Genomic DNA, 21962 nt, shown 5'->3' with positions numbered 1-21962 from the left:
GAGCCTGTGGGCGTGGTTCTCAGTTCCCGGCAGGGCTGTGGCGGTCGCAGCCTTCTGCGGGCTGTGTGGGCATGTCCCGAGGTCTGGGTGTGGTCTGGGCTTCAGTGTTCACATGCAGCCCCCACACAGGCCTGTCATCTCTGGAGGTGTGTGGCCTCTGGGCCCCTTGGCCTTCAGGCAGTGTTTGTGACCAGTGCTCAGGGGGCTTGCCCTGTGCCGTGGGGACGCTCCCTGGAGGTGGCACATGTGTGTGCTCCCCTGAAGGAGTCGCACGGAAACCCCGCCTGCAGCACGGAGAGAGCTTCCTGCATCCGTGTTGTTTCCACATATGACATTCATCTTTCATGAAGACATTGTTTTCATGGTTTATATTGATTTCTTAAAAAATTGAAACACTGTGATGTTTAAAGTTGCTCATAATGCAGTTATTCTAAGAATTCAGGTGTTCAATGTTCCCACACTAATCCCACCACCAGTGTGCCCTTCTCTCTGCCAGTGTTCCCCAGTTTCTCACCCACCACCTCAGCTCTCAGCAGACACAAACAAATGTACTTCATATTGCTCGTTACAATGAAACAGCAAACAGAATGATCAGAAAGTAGGTCAATAAATCCATGTGTGATCATTGGTATATCTGAGTGTTGTCACAAAAGTCCTTGTCTGAGCACTGGCTGAGCTGATTGATCAGTGCTGGCTGAGCCTCTGGGTTCTGTTCCCTCACTGAGCAGGTGGGAGGGGCTTCTATCCCTCACTGAGCTGGGTGGGCGTCTATCCTTCACTGAGCTGGGTGGGCGTCTATCCCTCACTGAGCCAGGTGGACATCTATGCAACTTTACCATCAGATTTGCTGTGTTCCTACTGGGTGATGAATACTGTGAAATCTGGAGGTGTCGTGGTCGTAAGGCTCAGGCGCTGTGGAGCTGGGCCCATTTGGGTGGCGGGGGTGGGGGGAAATCTGCCCGCCCCCCTCAGAGTTTTCAGCCCAAATATCAATCTCCCTGGGGCGATTGGGCAGCGTGGCAGCTTCTCCTCCATGAATGCGTTTCTTTCCCCTGATTTTCGTTCTCTGTGAGGGTCCTCTGCTCTCCCCTCCTGGTGGGGTCTGATTTCCCACCACGTGAGTTAGCTGTGAGCACAAGCCCGAGCTTCCTCCATGCCCAGGGGAGGGCGTGGGCTCAGCCGGCCTCTGCTAGCCCCGTGGCTCAGTTCCCGACATTCTGCCACCATCTGAATGATGAGTGGATGGTGAGGCTCCGTCTCGGCTTGTGACGCGCTTCTGGCCCCTTGGGGGAGTGATGGATGGACAAGCTGGTGTGCGTAGATGGGCAAGCTTGGGCGGCAAAGAGCAGCCATCTGCTCGCCAGCCTGTGACAGGAGCTTGTCACTCAGAAGACGAACGACAGCTCCTCAGCAGGGTGCTTGGGCTTTCTGGTGCAGTCTTCCTCATCTGTTTTTCTTTTTTTCAATTTTTAATTAATTTATTGTTTTGTTGTTGAATCACTGTGAGAACAGTTACCAAGCTTTCGGGTTTAAGTCCTGGTCATACAACGATCAAACACCCATCCCTTCACCAGTGCACATTTTCCACCACCAAGAACCACAGTATACCCGCCATCCCACATCCTCCCCCTGCCTGTGTGGCAGATGATTTCCACTTTACTCTCTCTCCACTTTGATCACATTCAATATTTCGACAAAAGACCCACCATTATTATTATTTGGAATTTCCCCTCAACAATCGGGTCTGCCGAAAAGGTATCCTTAGATAATTTGTTTTCTACTGCTGATTATGAAGAACATATGATTTTGGAATTCTGATATTTTAGTAATTAAGTCTGGAGAGATTTCTGCCCAAAGCCACTGGGTTCCGAGATTCGTTTTTTTGTGCCTCTGGGATCATGGCCTTTAAGGAGCTCAATAAGGAGCCAGAGGAGCCATTTGTGGGTGGCAACTTGGGGTCTCATCAGGGCGGGGGAGAAGGGCAGGCTCCACCGCCATCCTGTGAGACCCTGCCTGTATTGTCACTGCTGGCCCGTACCTGACTGTCCAATGGCCTCTGAAAGATGGCGGCCACCATGCCGCTGGAGGAAAAGGCAGAAGGGACAACGCCCTTTCCTACGGGTGGGGTGGGGGGGACACATCGCCGCAGCTTAATGCAAAGTCCAGATGCATTTCTGCCAAAAGCCGCCGGGTTCTGAGGTTGGTTTGTGTGCTTCTCTTCCTCCTCCTCTTCTTCTTCTTCTTTTTTTTTAATTTAAATTTATTTATTGAATCACTGTGAGAAAAGTTACAAAGTTTTCAGGTGTAAGTCTCAATCATACAATGATCAAACACCCCTCCCCTCACCAGTAATTATTTTTCACCACCAAGAACCCCAATGTAGCCCCCCCATCCCTCTGACGCCTGTGAGGCCGATGATTTCTACTTAACTCTCTCTCTACTTTAATTACACCCATTATTTTGACAAAAGATGCACCATTATTGTTTAAAGTTTCCCCCCAATAATGAGAACTGCTGAAAAGGCATTGTGAAATAATTTGTTTTCTATTGCTGGTTATGAAAACCATATGATGTTGTGTGGCAATTGTGGCCGTGTGATTTTGGATTTCTGATATTTTACTAATTAAGTTTGGAGGGATTTCTGCCAAGAGCCGGATAATTACGAGAATTGGTTTCTGTGCATCAGGTGCCGTGGCCGTACCAGAGAGCCGCTTGGGGGGGGGGGGGGGCAATTCATGGCCTCGGTTGGGCGTGAAGGTTGAGCCGGTTCCTCCCCCTTCCCATGAGGCTGCAATTGCCCCATCACCACCAGCTCATACCTGGCTTTCCAATAAGCTCTGAGGCGGCGGCCACCGTGCTGCTGGGGCAGGGGGGAAGGCTCTTCCTCCTCTTCTGACTCCTCTTCTCTACCTCTCTCTGCACGATGGGTACATGTCTGGTCCTTCTCTTTGCACCATTCTCACCCCAATGTGATGCTCCCTTCCTATCTGCAGCCTGTGCTGCCCTGCTCATCCTCCAGATCCCGGGAGATACGTCTCCCCTTGGTCCTCAGGGATAACCCAGAACAACCCTGCCCCTCGGCTTCTGCTGGAGCGTCCCATCCCTCTGAGTAACTCATGCCTGGCTTTCCAATAACAACGGGTTACTCAGTGTTTCATGATGAGTAAATGAGCCCACAGACACCTCGGTTAGCCCCAGTGCAGGCAAGGGCAGAGCCCAGACCCATCACCAGGAAGCTGTGAGTGGATCTTGGACACCAGGAGTAGAGTGACAAACATCCAATGTGCTGTGGGTCCTGTCTCCCAATTCTCACCACCCCGTCCTGCTCCAGGTATGGGGGGGTCTCTGGGGGACTGGGGTCAGTACTGGGGCTCTCTGCTGCAGTGCTCAGTGCATCTGCCTGCGCACACCATGAGTTCAGCGGAGGCTGGGAAGGTCCTCGGTCTTCCCTCGGGCATTACCTTCAGCTGGATATCAGGAAATGGGGCTCAGCGCTGCCCGGGGAACCTCACCCTGTACGTGAATTCCAACACAAAGAAAGGCCTGATGGAGGGGTTTTTGTGGTTATTTGGGATTTGGGCGTTTCTGTTGAGGATGGGTGTGTCCCCCACCCATGCCAGACTCCCCGGATCCCCCACGTGGCCCTAATTTGGCCCTGCTTGAAAATTCCGGAATGGAAGGTAGTGCCTTGCTCAGACTTGTATTTTAGACAAAAAGATTAAGTGAAAAGAATTGACCGAAAACGCAAGCAAGTCAGAACCCAGAACTTCGACAGCACTTTTATAAACAATGTTAAGAGCAGTCAATTCCTGAGCAAGGTGTTCCCACACCCAAATTCCTGTGAGCCCTGGCCACCCTCTGAGTGGTTCTTGTTTCTTTGTTATTGAGTATAATTGACAGATTGAGTATATGCAGTTCAGGTGCGTTCATGATGCAATATCTGATTAAAGCTGTAAAGTGATACAACAATGCTCTTGTTACATCCATCAATACACGAAGATGGAATTTATTTTTCTTATGGGGACTTTTTACTGAGGACAAAGATGTGCCCTTCCTTCCTAAGAAGGAAATTTTATGTTTATAAGTACTTTCTAGAATACACATATTTCTTCTTGCTTAACTCTCACTGCCACGGATGGAGGTGCAAGGTGTGGTCATGTACAAGGCTTCTGGGAATCGGGAGGTTCAGTCACTCCCCCAGGTAGCACGAGCCCAGAGGGTGTGCTAAGCTGGTTTCTTTCACCAGGTTTTGTTCCACTGTGAACTAAGAGCAGATTCTTACTGCCTTGGGCTGGCGTACTCACACAGATAACTCAAGGGTTTGTACTATGCCATCACTTTATACTGTGCTGCATAAATTTTTTCATCTTTTCCTGCTTTCTTTTTAAAATAAGTTCTATCTTATACTTAGAATCAATTTCTATTTTCTTTAATGCTATCTGGTGAATGTGTGCATTTGAGCATAGCATTTACAAGGCTGAGGCTATTTCATATGAATATCAGGAAACTTGGGGGGAAGATGCGGCAGAGATTTGTGAAAGCAGTCGCAGGCCAGAATAGGGCTTTCTGTCAACCTGTTTCATCACGATGACCTTTAAAACACTGGAATGAACTGGAAGAAGAAATAATGACAATGGACGGTTGCCAGGAACCACCCCCCCTCCAGATCAAGGCTTGATATGTCCGCTTCACTCCGCCATTTGCTTTTTGGGCTGCACCCAGAAGTGCTCAGGGCGTATTCCTTTCTCTGTCCTCAGGGTTCACTCTTGGTGAGGCTCAGGGGACCACATGGGGTGCTGGGAAGCAAACCTGGGTGGGTCACATTCAAGACCGCCACCAGGCCTGGTGTACTGTCTCTTCAGCCCCTACTTCTGTTTTTAAAGAAGAAAATTTGTGTTTGTGTAAAGAGCCTTGTGTGTGTATGTATATATAGATACATATGTAGTGGTTCGGATATTATTTGAAAGAAAGTATAGCCATCTTGACACTCACTCTGAAAACTTTAGTATGTGTGGTCAGGGATATGGTACAGCAGACATGGCACTTGCCTTGTTTGTGACAGAACTGAGTTTAATCTTCCATACCACTATGGGTCCATTCCCCTCCCCCCGCCCCGGGCATCACCAGGAGTAATCCCTGAGCACAGACATGTGTGACTCCAAAACAAACAAAAGCTTTAGCATGCATATCTCAAGGTTCTGTCAGCCTCCCACTGACATATGGTCCTGTTACCACAGTTAAGATTAGTAATCAGAGCTTGAGAGAGTCCAGTGACTGGGGAGCATGCTTGGCGTGCAGGAAGTCTGGTTAGGATTCCCAGCACCTCCCCGTTTCCCGAGCACCACCCAGAGTGGCTCTGAACACAGAGCCAGGAGCAGCACCCAAGCACTGTAGCTCAAAACTAAAACCAACAACTGTAGCACCGTAGCACTGTCCTTCCGTTGTTCATCGATTTGCTCAAGTGCGCACCAGTAACGTCTCACAACAAATTGTGAGACTTGTTGTTACTGTATTTGGCATATCGAATACGTCATCAAGGTAGCTTGCCAGGCTTTGCCATGTGGGCAAGATACTCTTGGTAGCTAGTCGGGCTCTTCAAGTGAGACAGAGGAATCGAACCCAGGTCAGCTGTGTGCAAGGCAAACGCCCTACCCGCTGTGATATAGCTCTCCAGCTACCCCCCCAAAAAAACCCAACAACATAAAAATATTAATAATCTATAAAAGACCAGATTTTTTAAGTTGGTGGGAAAATTGCTCTATTTCTTATTTAAAAAGAAAATTTTCCTGGAACTGGAGAGACATTGGTTTGGGTAGGGCGTTTGTCTTCATGAAGTTGATCCAGGTTCAATTCCTGACATCCCATAGTGTCCCCTGAGCCCACCAAGAGTAATTCCTGAATGTAGGGTCAGGAGTAAGCCCTGAGCACCACTGGGAGTGCCCCTCCCCCAAAAAAGTATATTTTCTTGGGAAGAGAGAGGATGGTGAGCTAGTTGGTGAATATGATAATACAGGAAAGAGATGAACCCAAGATACATCATACAACTGCTTTCTTTTGTCTGCTGGTGCTGGACCTCAAACCCGAAGCTTCACACGTGCATGGCACATGCCCCAGCACCAGAGCTGGAACCCCTGTTCCCTGTGAACATTTTTAATTGGAGTTTTTAATTGATGGTCTCTAAAAAATATTCAAGTACCATTTTAAAGAGTATGAAGTAGCCCTTCTGCTGTGTGGTGTCGGGGCTGTCACAGCTCTGACCTTGGCTGGCCTTGAAAGTGAAGGTCAGCTCCCAACAGGAGGGCAGAGGCCGGGAGGCCCATCAGTGCTTGGGAAATTGCCGAGTGTTGCTTTGCACTCACGGCCCTTCCACATAGGCCTGCATTTCTTCCTCTTCTCTTCCCTCCAGAGACACCCAGAAAGGGAGCCTGGAACCTTCCGGAACATGAGGTGAGGGCTGGCTATATTCCTAGGTGGCAGAGCATGGGGAGGTTGGTTTGGGTTGGAGTGTGTGTCATAGCTCCTGTTTCACAGACAAGGAAACACACCAAAATATAACACCTTCCTCTTTTATTTTATTTATTTATTTTAAATTATTATTATTTGCTTTTTTTTTTCTTTTTGGGTCACACGTGGCGATGCACAGGGGTTACTCCTGGCTCTGCACTCGGGAGTTACTCCCGGCGGTGCTCAGGGGACCATATGGGATGCTGGGAATCGAACCTGGGTCGGCCGCGTGCAAGGCAAATGCCCTCCCCGCTGTGCTATCTCTCCAGCCCCCACACCTTCCCCTTTTGTTATTGTTTGGTGCTGGTGGGCTCTAGGGTGACTTGAGTGAGGCAGGAGCAGCAAGGCAACAGCCTGGAGGGGGGGATCTGGTGCTTTGCTCTCCCGTCTCTGCCACCTGCGGAAAGGCGGGGAGATTCGACCCATAAAGTCTGTGCGCGCCCTGCACAGCAAAGGCTTCGTGTCTCACCAGCCCACGAAGCGGTCATCACACCGCACCTGGTGTCCACTTGTTCTGCCATGTGGAAATGATCCCTGACCCCCAGGAGCCATGGGCACACGCTGCAGTGAGAATTGCCCCGGCAGGGAAGAAAGTCAGTCCGAGACCTCGCCCAGGCTGCTAGCTTGTGTGGCCTGACCCTCACGGAAAAGTATTTCAGAAGAAGATGAGTAGGAAAGAAGAACCTGGTTATGTTTGGAGTTTCTTAGGAAGTGGAGGAAGACAGAGAGAGAAAGAGAGAGAAGTACATTTTGATCAGAGCAGGGGCTTCTCCAAAGTGGACAGGGCCAAATCCACATCTCTGGAAGGGACATGCACGTGTGCAGGGAACATGTGCCCGGAGCAGGGGCACGGGCAGCAAGGACGGGGCGACATGGACGGGGTGGTAGGGACAGGACAGCCTGGCACGGTGGCTGGGCTGGAATGCAGGCTCTCCGTCGTCTGGTCCATCTCTGTGGCCTCTCGTCACTGCCGCCATGGGAGTCTGTTTCACGCGGCTGCCTGTGGGGAACGGTGCTGTTTCTCGTGTCCTTCTCAGGACACCTGTTCCTGCTGGAGCTTCTCTGAAGGGGGATCCAGCCTCTCTGGCTTGCGAAGGTGCCTCTTAGAGTCTTACCACCCTTAGTTCCTGGGCTCTGGGATGGGCTTCGGCAGCTTCAGGGTTAGAACTCATTGCAGAGGCCTCCCCTGACCTCCTGCTGCCGGCTTCCTATTCCTAAAGTGAGTGTCATTTCCAGTGTGTGTGGAAGACTTCTGTAGCAGTGCTCTGGGGCCCCAGGACCATTTCTGGGAATCCTCACAGCACTCAGCTCTGTGGCCCAGGGACCCCCAGATGTGCTTGGCCGTGGAGCTCTCTCGCTGCACCCCCTTTTCTTCCTGGGGCTCTGATTAGTGCTCAGAGGCCTTTGGCGGCCTCCACCTGCCTGGACCCTCCCCAGACCTGCCACCTTCTGAGGTACCATGTCCAGACACAGCCTCTGATGCTGCATCACACTCCGCCATCAGCCCTCACTCTGCAGCTGCCCTCGTCAGGAGCTGGTGCATGTCAGGACCACACGTACTGCTTCCATGTCTTGTTCTTTTTTTTTTTTTTTTTGCTTTTTGGGTCACACTTGGTGATGCTCAGGGGTTACTCCTGGTTCTGCGCTCAGGAATTACCCCTGGAAGTGCTCAGGAGGCCATGTGGGATGCTGGGAGTCAAACCCAGGTCGGCTGCATGTAAGGCAAACGCCCTACCTGCTGTGCTATCGCGCCAGCTCCTCCACATCTTGTTCTTGGGTGAGTCACGTAACTCACTGGCCTCTCGGTTTCCTCACCATGAACGCAGGCACAGCCTGAGGTGCTGAGTGTTACACTCGCAGCCACATCTCCGGGAAACAAGCTACACACACAGAAACACACGCACAGTTTGCCAATATTAAAGATCGTAGCAGCTTATCAATAATGAAATACTCATTGAAAATCCCGTACAGCCGATCGTTTCTCACATCACTCTCCTATAGTTTTTCCCTCCAAGGTCTCGCAGTTGTAGCCAACCTGTGTGTGAAGTTGACAAGTGAGTGATGCTCTGACAAGTGTTTCAGTTGACACTGTGGTTTAGCTGCCATTTACGGTGAAACGTGAAACCATAAATGTGTGTTGGAACTTGATTTCCTTACCAGTGACAGTTTCGCTGACTTGAAGAATAGCTTCTGAATATAGGAAAATGCATTTCCTCAATTTTTTGTGCTCGTTCCAGAGTCATGGCTACAGACACTCTAGGGGTGGTATTAAGTGATCGTCCCCGTCACTTGTCAAGAAGACAAAGCCTTTTGCAGGGTACATGAATTTCCAGTGAAAATAGATCCGTGTGCTGGATTTTGGAGTATGCACAAGACGCAGAGTTGTGAGGAAGGGACTAGGTCCCGGTTACATGAGGTAAAATTCACATATAACTAGAGAAAGCCTGGGGAGGTACTCAAGGGGCTTAATGGGCAACTTTGCACAGGGGCACTGGGGGCGGCTGTTTCCATCTTAGTCCCCTGGGACTGGGACTGGGAGTGGCACCCCAAGTATAGTATGACCCCAAAACAATAGAGACTGAAAACAAACAAACACTGTCCTCCCGTTGTTCATCGATTTGCTTGAGCAGACCCAGTAACGTCTCCATTGTGAGACTTCTTGTTACTGTGTTTGGCATATCGAATACGTCACGGGGAGCTTGTCAGGCTTTGCTCCGCGGGCGAGATACTCTCGGTACCTTGCCGGGCTCTCCGAGAGGGGCGGAGGAATCGAACCCAGCTCGGCCGGGTTGGCTTTGGGCAAGGCAAACGCCCTACCACTGTGCTATTGCTCCAGCCCAACAGAGACTATTAAATATAATTAAAAATGAAGAAGCAAATATACTCTATTAAATACTAAGAATCAATGGCACGATAAAGAAATTCTTTGGGATGAGATTCACGCTGGCCTAGGTTTCCTGAGGGCACCAGCCAAACCAGCCTTGCTTGGCAGCCATGAGGACCTGACCAGGTGACGTGCATGGACATTTGTGGTGTGGGACAGGTCATAAAGCCGGCAGTCCAGCAGGGGAAAGCCAGACTGGAATGCCTTTGATACTGAGCGTGTGTTTCCTTCCTGCCTCCTGCACTGGGGGATGAGGCAGTGTGGAGCAGGGGCTTTTCCTCCCTCACAGGCCAAAGGGAGGCAGCTGGACACGGGAGTGAGGGGTCCACTGGGGTTTCTCAAGCCAGGGGCAGCTGAGCTGGGGCCTCCCCTCAGCCAAGGTGCTGGGCTTCCCGGGAAGACCCCGACCTGAGGCCAGGCTGCTATTCAATGCCCAGCTCACGCCCCACTGTTGAGTCCTGGGCAGGTCTTGCAGAGAAAGGGAGACAGGGCTAGGGTTAGGGCACTTGCCTCACGTGAGGCTGGCCACTCCCTAACACTGTGTCCATCCCCTGAGCCCCTCCAGGAGTGACCCCAGAGCACCTCCAGGTATAGTCCTGAACCCCCTCCCCCGTAACAAAGAAATAACGAAACAACTGAAAAAAAAACCATGAAACTGGGCAGCAGACTGACACAGCCCCGGAACCTAGACGGAAATACCCCAGTAACACTGGGGGGCATCTCAGTGGTCACCAGCTATACCAGAGGCTCCCTAATTTATTTGGCCACTACCCTTTTTAAGAAAAAAAAAAAGTCACTCATCACTACCTCTCAGCTCTACCATCCTTAATGAAAAAAACACTTAAGTGAAAACACTTCCTCATTATACCCAAGGCCCCGAGCAACACCCCACTCCCATCACCGTGTCTTGGTCCCTCGAGGGTGCCTTGCACACACTTCGGGAAGGATGGAGCTAAAGGAAAGGGTTGCCGGGAAGAGGAACACGCAGGATGTGGCATGAACCTGAATTTGAATCTCAGGCCCAGCACTCATTAGCTGCACCCTGCGGAAACATTTCACTTCACCGAGCCTCAGTTTTTTTCTTTTTCTTCTTTTTTGTTTTTTAATGAATCACCGTGAGATACAGTTACAGACTTACAAACTTAGGTGCTTACATGTCAGTCATACAATGATCTAGTACCCATCCCTCCACCAGTGCCCATTCTCCACCACCAATGATCCCAGTATCCCTCCCCCCAATCCCCCCCCACCTCTGTGACTGGCACATTTCCTTTTATTCTCTCTCTCCTTTAGGGTGTTGTAGTCTGCGATGCAAGTATTGAGTGGCCATCATGTTCGGTCTATAGTCTGCTTTTGGCACCCATCTCCCATCCCAAGCGAGCCCCCTAAACACCCTTTACTTGGTGTTCCCTTCTCTATCTGAGCTGCCTTTTCCCCCAGCATGTAAGGCCAGCTTCCAAGTCGTGGGGAAAACTTCCTGGTACTTATCTCTACTATTTTTGGGTGTTAGTCTCCCATTCTGTTGCTTTATATTCCACAAATGAGGGCAATCTTTCTATGTCTCTCCCTCTCTTTCTGTCTCATTTCACTTAGCATGATACTCTCCATGTTAATCCACTTATATGCAAATTTTGTGACTTCATCATTTCTAATAGCTGCATAGTATTCCATTGTGTAGATGTACCAAAGTTTCTATAACCAGTCATCTGTTCTCGGGCATTTGGGTTTTTTTTTTTTCCAGATTCTGGCTATTGTAAACAGTGCTGCAATGAACATACAAGTGCAGATGTCATTTCTGCTATACTTTGTTGCATCTCCAGGTTATATTCTCAGAAGCGAGCCACAGTGTTTTCACCTGGGAAATGAGTGAGGGCTGGATCAACCCCAAGGGTGGGAAGGAGTAAGATGAGCATGGACCTTTGTCAGCTGTTGGCACTGGGGGGTTTGCATACGTGAACCCCAGCCAGGGTGCCAGCGCGGCTCTGCCTTGGTGCTAGGAGTGAGTCAGGGCTGGTGCGGGCCTCGGCGGGGTGAGGGGCAGGGGAGGACGTGGATCTAGTGACAGCTTGCTGCCAGGCACAGCCGGACCTCCAGGCAGGACAGCTAGCTGTGAGGTCACGGCCACTCCGATGCGGGCACCTTGGAGCTGGGGATAGTAGGGGAAGGCGCTTGTCAGGAGAGTGAACAGCCTGGGTAGGGCCGAGGCCCACTGGGATGTGGAGAAGTGAGCTGGCCAGCGGTGGAAGAGCCTTAACCCAGCTAAGGCGAGGTGGGCCTTGGTCCTGGCCCAGGGAGACTCAGGTATCAGCACCAGGCTCGAGACTGTGCTGTGGGCTGTGACCTCCTGCCTGAAGTGGTTTGATTGATCGCCGGGGGGGGGGGGGGGGGGGGGGGCGGGGGGGTTCGAGCTTAACCTTGTGATGGAGGCTCAGCTCCTGGCTGGCTTCTCTCTACCCACCCGCACAGCCCTGCTGCGATGCTCTGCCCGCCCAGCCCAGGAGGGCAGCTGGGCCCCAGGGAGGCCCTCGGTGGCCCTGGGCTATGCTCTGCTGCCAGCCGGACAGCCCCTCAGTGCCCAGGCAGTGCCAGAACCTGATGGCCTGAGGCACGCCCCATTGTGAGTGGTGGTGAAGGAAGACAGAGAGGGAAGCCGAGTGTCTGTGACAATCACGTTCTCCTGCTGCACAGAAGGGGTGGGGGTGGCAGAGGGCCGTGCGCCCCGGCACATCTCTGACTCCAGGAATAGCCTTGCAGTGATGGGCAGTGCCCACTGTCCACTGCAGGCCTCGCTCAGGTTCTGCCTTGTGAGTGGCGGAGCTGGACTGGGGAGCCCAGGTGGGACTGAACCTTGTCTTTCCCATCTTTCTGCGGGATGGAACCCTGGGCCAACACCGCCACCTGTGCTCTGCAGACTGCACCTCCACCCTGTGCTGGCCCCTCATGCCCCAGCCCTGCAGCCTCTGACACTCCTGGGCTGCTGGGGGGCTCTTGGAAGACTGACTTCTGGGGCACAGAGGGCTCCCCCTGCTGAGTTTGAAGAGGTTAAAGGCAGGTTGGCCTGTCCCGTGGCCGCCGGCTGGGACATCTCGCCGGGCATGAATCTGCCCTCTGATGGGCAGCTTAGAGGACTGTGTGCTGGCCCGGGCGGCACCCAGGGGTGTGACCTTTCCCCAAGTGTGCTCCGGGTGGCCCAGGCGTGTGAGGAAAAGGCTCGGTCCAAGGAAATCCCAAGGAAGGATGGAGGAGCAGAGAGTGGGCAGGGCGTGCTCAGGGCCCACAGCCTGGTTGCCTTAGGACACTGTCCACACGGCCCACACGTGCCCCTCCTGGCCCAGCGCTGGGAGACAGCACGTCCTGCTGACTGGCCCTTGGGGAGTGGATGCACTAGTGTAAGAGGCTGTTAGGATACCAGGTAAGGGCCACAGCACTGGAGAGTGGGGGGAGGTCTGTGAGTGGGGGGAGTCTGGGGGCGGTGCTGTGGGGCGGAGGAGACGCAGGGATGAGGCGAGTGTCACTGGGGGGCTGTGCCACCCTGGGGTGCAGCTGAGTGAGGCTGGACGGGAGCTGTGTGCCCCACCTTCACAGAAGCATCATGGACCACCCCCACCCCTCAATACCTGTAGAGAAATGGCTGAAAAGACAAGCTGCCGTTTGAGCAAATGGATGGGACCAGGGAGGCCCTTCCCTGAGGAGCAAGGGGCAGCCGATTCCACTCTGATGGAGCTGTCAATAAGGAAAAGAAATGGATTTTTTTGTTAATGCAAAAGTAAGGGCTTTTATTGCTAGCTTGAGCTAGGGTCCAAGTCCTCACTGACACAACAGCTTCAAGATCAGGACCCCGACTCTAATTTGAGCAGCATAGAGACCCAACATGGCGAAAACTAGGGTTATAGAGGAAAGGGGGTGGGTGAGAGGTAGGAGAGAGAGAGAGAGAGGTCCTGGGTCCTGGGTCCTGGGTCCTGGGTGGGAAGGGCGCAGGGATGTGGTGGCTGGTGCAGTGATCCTGAGAGAAGGGTGGAGCCACACCCCCAGATTCCCTAGTGTTGCAGCTAATAAGCCAGTCAAAGGGCTGGGGGGGGGGCACAGACCCCAGCAGCCCCCACCCTCACCCCGGCCCCCTCAGGGCCTCAAATACCAGCAGGGCGTTGGGTTTCTCTCTTGGCTGTGGGCTGGCAGAGAAGTCTGAGCAGGATGTTGTGGTGGGCGGCCCAGACACTGAGGGTCCCCACGCTGACCGCCGTGACGAGCACTGGGCAGGGCCAGGCCTCTGTGAGCTCCTTCCTGTGTGAGCTCTGGGCTTATTCCAGCACCTCTGGGCCCACAGACCACACTGTGGCAAGGCGAGGCTGCAGCCCAGCCCCCCGACCCCGGGTACTGGCAGCTGTGACAGGCGCTGGTGTCACGCGCAGGGACACTGTTGGAGCTGCAGCCATGGCCCAGACCCCCGGCCAGTGTCGCCCACCGTGAGGCTTGGGAAGGGGCTGAGGCCTGCCTGGCGGCTGTGGCCAGTTGGGGGAAGCAAGAACACAGAACCAGGGTCGCTGCTGCCCTTGGCCTCCCCGCCCGAGCCCTGGCCCCCCACTCACCCTGCCCGCCTTTGCCAGGCTGTGACGGAGAAGTCGGCTCCTTCTGGAGCATCTGGGTACAGCCAGGGGCCAAGGAAAGGGCCACGCATGTGCCACCATGGGGCCCCGAGTCCACACTGGGTGCCAGGCGCCCGGAGCCAGCCCACATGGGGTGCCCGCTCTGCCTGGGATGGTGTCAGGCCTTGCAGCGTCGGGGAGAGGATGGTCTGTCTGGCTCTGGAGTCCAGCACTCGGGGTGGAACCCAATGTCAGGAGCAGCCTGATAAGCTTCAAACTCACCTTACCTAGAAGAGCTGGCACCGAGCAGCCTGCCCCAGCAATGCTGGCAGTGCCGCATGCCCAGGTCCTGGGCTGGCACCGCAAGTGTGGAGGACCCCAGGCTCTGAGCCCAGCCCAAGGGCAGGGCGGGCAGGTCCCGGGCAGCCCGAGGCAGGCGTGGGGCCTCGGCCTGCAGGTTGGGGTGTGGCAGGGAGCCCTGCTCAGGCTGCGGTACAGGCCCATGGGCACTGCGGGTGCTGAGTGGCCCATGGGCACTGCGGGTGCTGAGTGTCCCCGTCATGGGGGGGCTGGTGCCCCGCGCCTGAGGGCTCAGACCCCCCTTATCCTCCCGCCCTGCCTCACCCCCCGCTGGTGGACAGTGCAGGAGTCACTCCCGGTGTACTCGCCTCTGTCCCTTTAGTGCAGGCCATGCAGGTGCTTCTGCGTGGGGACGGAGCTCGTCACAGGGCTCCTGCCTGGGGCTCCTGAGGCCCCCGGACCCCCCAATCATGGGCTGCCGAGGAGGTCTCCCAAAGTGGGGAGCGGTCCAGAGAGGAAAGAGCAAACAAACGTGAGCCATGCAAAGGCAGGGGCTTATTTTCTTTTTATTTTCTGTTTGGGGGTCCCACCTGGTGGTACTGGGGGCCCTATGGCGGGCCCAGAGCCCCTGTGTGTATGCTTAGGCCTGCAGTCCATCCCACAGCCTGGGTTTATTATTTTTTTCAAGCACTGTTTTATAAGAGGGGCTCAGCACCTTGGGCAGCTTGCCTGAGTCAGTGGGTGGGTGGGGGTGATGGGTGGGTGGGTGCGGGGTGGGTGGCGCTCAGCCTCTGTGAGGAGAGCTGCAGACTGACCAAGCTGGGTGTCACCCAGTGCTCGCGCTGGGACAATCACAAACAGCCTCTCCCTGGTCCCTTGCTGTGAGGTACAGTGAAAGCTGGATAGAGATGGGTGGGGTTGGGGGGAGCTGGGGCAGGGCCCAGGCTCAGGAGGGGCCTTGGGTGCTGGGGGCGCAGGCGCTGAGGGAGCAGCTGTGCTGGGGGTCCAAGGACTCTCTGGGGGCCACTTGGTGTGGCAGGCCAGAAGTCTTTCCAAAAGAGAAAACCATGGGGGTGGGGGGTGCCTGTGTCGGGGACTGAGCCCAGGCAGGACGCATGTTCTGTCACTTGAGCCCAGCCCCAGCGCCTTCTCAGTCACCACCATGGCGAGTTCTCACTGACCCCTGTGCCCCCCACCCCCCCACCACCAAACCTGCCTGGCCAGCCACTAATCAACTTCCTGTTTTCATGGATCAGGTTACTCTGGAAGACAGGTGAACAGAGTCATCAAGCCAGGGTGCCTGGTGAGATTTCTGTCACTTAGCATGTTTCAGCATTTCTGTCCTTGTCATCCTTTTGTTTAGTTTTGTTTGGGGCGGGGGTGGAGGGGATCACACTTGGTGATGCTCAGGGTTTACTCCTGGCTCTGTGCTCAGGAGTTACTCCTGGTGGGCTCAGGGGACCTGATGGGACACCAGGGATAGAGCCCAGGTTGGCCGCATGCAGGGTGAACACCCTCCCCGCTGTGCTATCATCCCGGCTCCAACCTTCATTCCTCTCTCAAGGATAGAAAAGTACACACACACACACACACACACACACACACACACCCCGCCCCCCCCGCCCCCCCGCACACACACACACCCGGCAGTGAGGATCGCGGCCAGGATCGCGTGAGGTCTCTGTCTCCAGACATTCTGCAAGGGGACAGAGCAGGAGAGAGGGCGACCTGGCCCAGGGCAGCGGGAAGGGCTCAGTCCCTGCTCTGGCCTCAGTGACAGCCCAGGGTATGAGCAGAGGGGGACTATCCCGGGTAGCTGCTGTCTAGGCGGTATGCAGTCTGCAGGGCTGGACTTCACCTTGCAGGCTTAGGGTCAACTCTTGTGCCCTGCCGGGGGCACAGATCAGTTCAGCAGACATTAGAGTGGAACCACTTGATCTAGAGGATGCGAAATGTCAACAGGAAGCTGGTGGCCAAGAAGGGGTGACCAGGAAGATAAAAGCCACCAAGCCCTGTGTCAATGGGGGCTGGGCTGTCCCTGCTACACCCGCTGGCCGTGGTTTGTCGCAGGAAATGCTACTGTCTCTGCGTCCATTTTACAGATGCAGAAACCACCACTGTATGGAGCTGCCACATAGACAAAGGGCGCTTAAGGCCCAGGGCTCCCGCGCTGCTACCAATGCAGGCTGGGTGGGTCCTGGCCTCACCCACATTTCTGGACCTATTTCTGGGCTCGCAGGAGAAGCTGTGGACATAAAAACCAGGGGTTGTGCTGTTTTTGGTTTCCTAAAAAAGAACATCAAACCCCACCCTAACCCCAAAGCAAAAACAAAGCTTTAATTACCATCTTCTCTCTCTCTCTCTCTCTCTCTCTCTCTCTCTCTCTCTCTCTCTCTCTCTCTCTCTCTCTCTCCCCCACTTTTTTTTTCTCTTGTTCTGTAGCCAGAAAACATTATGTTGTTAGACAAGAATATCCCCATCCCACACATCAAGCTGATTGACTTTGGCCTGGCCCATGAAATAGAAGATGGAGTTGAATTTAAGAACATTTTTGGGACGCCAGAATTTGTTGGTGAGTTTTAGGCCTATTTATCTTCGGTTAAGAATCTGGGGTCAAACGGGAGAGGAGTCCGAGAGCAGAGCCTCTATCTGGGTTTGTGGCTTCTGGGCTGGGAGCCCCGGTGTGGAGGGAATGTCTCCCCGGCCTCCGGGCGTGGATTCTGGTCTGTGCTGAGCACCGAGTTAGCCAGGGTGGAAGGAGGGATCTTCTGGGGCTAAGTCCTTGCTGAGCGAACCCACTCCCACTCTATAACTACTTTGCCCTCTTGCATTCCCATGAACTGCAACTTTGCTGGATCAGATTTTGATTCTCTGGAAAGAGAAGCAGAAGTCACATGCAAGTGCCATCTGCACCCACTCTCCTCTCCTCTGAGCCCCCCTTTATCCATGCTGGAGGCCCGCCTCCAGGAGGATGTGGCAACGCTCTTTTCTCTGATGTTTTGGGCATTTTATGTCCTTGACCCAGGCCCCCCAAAACCTTCAGGGGACTTGGGCCACAGGCTGAGGGCGATTGAAACAGCCTTGCAAGAGGGGAAGGAATGAGGGTTGAGACCGTTGTCTGCTTTGGGAGTCGGCCTGATCTTCGAGGGAAGAAGGGCACAGTCCCCCTCAGAACTGGCAGGAGCGCCTGGAACCCCACCAACATCTGAAACCCCGATTGAAACCCTGAAGACAGAATGAGTCAGACTGTCAGCCCTCCTGCTGGTCTGAAGCCCGAGATGCCCCCAACTCTGAGCCCAGGAACCCCGGGTCAGGGACCTGGCTTGTGTCTGGGGCTTTGATATTTTCCTACCTGCTGTCTCTGCCCGCCTCGGAGGCCCTGCATTGTTTCTCTGCCATGTGCTCAGAGTAACCAGTAGGTGGAGCTGAGCCTCAGTCCCAGGTCCAGCGTCAGAAAGCCCTGCTCTGGCGACCCTGGCTGGCCTCTCAAAGACCTGCCTCAGGAGCTGATACAGCCACGGAGGGCAGTGCTGGGACCATCCCCCAGGTCCTGTGTGTGGGGGGGGGGCTGGAGCCCCAGGACATTTTCCTTATGGCCATCAAGGCTGGACGGGCAGCTCAGTCACACACCCAAGGCCACACCGCAAGCTGGTGGCAGGACACAACGCCTCCATCCACACTGCAGGAGAATGTTCCCCACCAGCCACTTACCCCTGTGGTAGAAATGGGTGTTTTAAATTTCTATTTCTGTTCCTGCCAAGTGTTAGTAAAAGAAAAGGGATGACTGGAAATTCAAAGACGGTAACAGAGGAGCAGCCACAGGCGGGTCATGGGGGCTGAGCAGCCTCTTCCAACACCAAGCTCTCACGTCAGGCAGCGCTGTCGGCCGTGAGTGAGGCCCGAGAGCTAGTGAGATGGGGGGAGGCCATCTGAGGTCCTGCCTCAGGGCTGGGCCAGGTGACTGCATTCATGGTGACGATTCTCTGTGTGGATGGAGCAGAGTTCAGTCATGCAGTGCAAGCAGAATTGATGGGCTAGGCTGCGTTAGCACTGGACAGCTGATTTCAAAACAAAACTCTAATTTGTAGCTTCCTCTCCCTTCTTCTTGCTGATGTTCTGTGATGCCCAGGAGTCACGTGCACACGCTGCGTGATGATGTTCCCACATGTGGATGTGTCGATCCCACAGCAGGTGGGGGCGTCGCACCCTTGGCTGTGGTGCTTGCCAGGGGCCCCCACTTCAGGTGTGGATCTGGTGGGGGTGGTGAGGGTGGGGTGGCCCGTGTATGCGCACGCCTGGCTGTACCATGGCTGGTGTTCTCTGAAGCGCAGGGAGCACAGACAGCAGAGTCCCAGGATGCTTCAGCCTCTTGGTTCCTGAGAGTGGCCTCTTGGCCCTGACAGACTAGTCACTGGATGCAGAGTCAGGAGGGGCTACAGGGAGTTGACTCGGAACCGACAGGACCGAGCTCTAACCACGGCCGATTTCGTCTCTATCTTAGAGATATGAGGTGGTTTCTTGAAGACCCCTCCAACTTGTGATGAATCTCCCCCACCCCGACCAAGACCCTGAAAGCAGTTTCCTGGACTTTCCTTCCTCCAGTCATTTCTTTGAGATTTTAACCTCAGCCCCAGCATCAAAGCCTTAGTGTCAGCTTCCATGCCTGTAGCAAACCCAGCCTTTCAATATCTCTTGAAACAAAGTGGACTATTTTTTTTTCTTTTGCTTGTGGTCACACCCAGCAATGCACAGGGATTACTCCAGGAATCACTCCTGGCGGTGCTCAGGAGACCATATGGGATGCTGGGAATCGAACCCAGGTCAGCCGCATGCAAGGCAAGTGCCCTACCTGCTGTGCTATCACTCCAGCCCCAGGAGCATAGTACTGAGTGAAAGTCCAGTGGTGGTATACTAGGGGCTGAGATATGAGAAAGCTGGTGCAGTGTTTGCTTCCTGAGGCTGGGAGGAGGAGGCAGGCTGACGTCTCCCAGAGATGCAGTGGTTTGCATATTATCTAGAAGCTTCCCACCATATGTGTCCTACCACTCCCTTTCAGAAAGAAAATCACTCAGAGCCTCCCGATAGTTCCTGTCTAACCCAGTAAACAGAAAGTTCCCCCTAATTGCACCCAAGGCTTCTGCCATTCCCTCTAGATTGTTCTAGTGCCCTGGAGGCCAGTATGCCCTGCTTTGGGAAACAAGCTTTAAAGGACACACCGAACTTTCCCTTCCCATCAGTCCTGCTCCCTCCTTCTCCTCCATTCATTTCTGAGCTCGGAAGAGTCATCTAGACCCTTGTGTCTACACTGTCTGCACCTGCAGTGAGTGGAGCCCATGCCCCTTGGCGCCTGCCTGCCCGGTGCCCAATCCTGGCCTTCTTTACTCCTCCCTAGTCTTCTTAGAGAAGGGGAGAGCATGCATAGAGATGGGGGCCATACCAGGCAGTGCTCAGGACTTAGCCCTGGCTCTCTGCTCTGCTCACACCTAGAGGTGCTCCCAGGGCCATCTGTGGTGATAGAAATCGGACCCAGTTTGGCCGTGTCCAAGCCCGTGATCCCCCTACCAGCGCCCCAGGTCACAGCAGGCACGTCTTACTCCACTCTGTACTCCCACATCACAGCACTTGCTCTGGCCTATGGGGGGGCATCACCAAACTGGACAGAGCTGGCCCCGCCCTTTGACTGCCTGTGCTCAAGCTGTGGTGCCCCTTGGGTATTGCTCACACCTCAGAGGTGCTCAGGAACATCCTTCCAGGGGCTGGAGCAATAGCACAGCGGGCAGGACATTTGCCTTACATGCAGCCGACCGGGGTCCGATCCCCGGCATCCCATATGGTCCCCTGAGCACCACCAGGAGTAATTCCTGAGTGCAAGAGCCAACTGTAACCTCTGTGCATCACCAGGTGTGACCCAAAAATTAAAAAAAAAAAAGAACATCCTTCCACACCTCAGTGGGGAGAGTCCCCTCAGAGCAGGCCCAGAGCCCACATTGCCTTCTTTGGTGCACCTTCCAGGGTGGTCCTGCCTCCTCTGCACAGAGCCCCACGGCTGCCCTGTCTCTGCCCATTCCTTCTTCCAGCCTCTTCTCTCCCCTCTCTGCTCTGCCTCTGCCAGATGTTCCTTGTCCTACCATCTTCCTCACCATCAAGGACTCTTTGTCAAAGATTTCTCCTGGACTAACACTCCTTCCAGAATATTCTTAGCCTCTGTCTGCTGCCCAGAGTTTTCCTCAATGGGGATTCAAAATGGTGCCTCTGGCACCAATCCCCTATAATCGTCTCTTTCTTCTTATTTCTGTACTTATGTGAATCTTCAATGTGGCAATTTTTTTCCAGCTCCAGAAATTGTGAACTATGAGCCACTGGGACTGGAGGCTGACATGTGGTAAGTGGCAGGTACCACCCCCAGGTGGCCCCAGGAAAAGTCTGTCTCTGGCAAACACTCAGCATTGTAGGGGGCTTCTAACTCCTCTGGGCGTTGACCTGTGGTCTGGGCAGAGGTGATGGATAAGTCCGAACCTGAGGTGACTTAGAACACGACTGAGGCAGAGGGCAGGTGACATGAGGTGACGTAGAGCTCAGATGAGGCAGAGAACAAGGACTCTGGAGGCTGGCAGTCCAGCCCTAGGCCTTGGCAGGGAATAGTAGTCACCTCTTATTCAGTCAGTCAAGTGAGCTGAGGTGCGATAGCTCGAGGTGCTGTGTGGCTGAGGACGCCATAGTGAGCGACTCCACTCAGGCCAACCTTGTTGCCTCTGGTTGGTGCTTCTGAATCGCCTCAGCACCAGCATCACCAGTACTTCGTATCCTCTCAGGAGTCTTGTGAGTAGTTCTCAGCTTTTCGTGAGGTGATTTTCCTCAGGTGAGGAGAGAGCCAGTCCTGAAGGAGTCTCTCCTCTCACTCAGCTTCTCAGGGCTCTTGGTGTGTGGAGAATGGGGTCAGAGTGTGATGGCTGGCGCTGGAGGGATGGGGTAGTTCCCTGAGCGGAGGGTGTGGGAGAGCTAGGCAGCCCTGACTGACTGTTCTTTGTCCTGCAGGAGCATCGGAGTCATCACCTACATCCTGTGAGTGACCCTGAGCTTGCTTGGGGGAGTTCGGGGCGTTGACAGGGGCTGGTGCAGAGAGGGGCTGACTCTGAACCACTGAGGGGATTCACCCAAGTCAACCTGAGAGGCTCAGGACGACCTTCCTGAGGCTACTGATGGAGCCTCGGAGACTTTGGGGCCAAAGTGATGTGCTGAGGGGCTGGCGGGGAGAGTTGGCTGTCTAACCCCTGTGCTGGCAGGTGATGTCACTTCACAGAGGCACAGGGAGGGTTTGGGTGTCTCCTTGGTCCTAGGTGTGGCCAGGAGATGGTAGGTACAGGGTTAGTGAGGACGAAGCCCTTGAGCGTCCCTCCGCTGGACGCTCAGATCATCCCCTGTGATGGGGCCTTGGCTCCCACGCCCAGGCTGGGCTCAAACGACTTCCTTAGTCCAGACCTTCCAGCACTTTCTCTCTGTTGACAATTTCTTCCTTCTTTAAGTCACATTGATGAGAGAGCAGCTCTCTGAGGCCTGCGTGGCTGGCCTGTCCCTGCTCTTGGTCCACTTCCAGCACATTTAGTTCTACTGGGGACAATAAAAAGGGTGTGTGGGCCTCCTCTGAGGGCCCAGTGCCCTGCCAGATGCCCGTGGACTCCATGGAGCGTGCA

General features: G+C 54.2%; 1 protein-coding gene across 1 annotated transcript in view; it reads left to right on the top strand.

Moving 5' to 3' along the window:
- Window positions 1-21962, top strand: part of DAPK2 (death associated protein kinase 2) — a 109751-nt gene that overhangs the window by 70054 nt on the left and 17735 nt on the right. Inside the window, exons 5-7 of the mRNA XM_056115321.1 lie at window positions 16714-16843; window positions 20605-20653; window positions 21307-21333. Of these exons, the coding sequence (XP_055971296.1) occupies window positions 16714-16843; window positions 20605-20653; window positions 21307-21333 (206 nt within the window). The remainder of the gene's footprint in view (window positions 1-16713; window positions 16844-20604; window positions 20654-21306; window positions 21334-21962) is intronic.

Source organism: Sorex fumeus, unplaced genomic scaffold, assembly GCF_029834395.1.
Source record: "Sorex fumeus unplaced genomic scaffold, SorFum_2.1 ptg000029l, whole genome shotgun sequence".
Lineage (NCBI taxonomy): Eukaryota > Metazoa > Chordata > Mammalia > Eulipotyphla > Soricidae > Sorex > Sorex fumeus.
The sequence above is the reverse complement of the archived record's forward strand: the minus strand, read 5'-3'. Positions and strand labels throughout refer to the sequence as shown.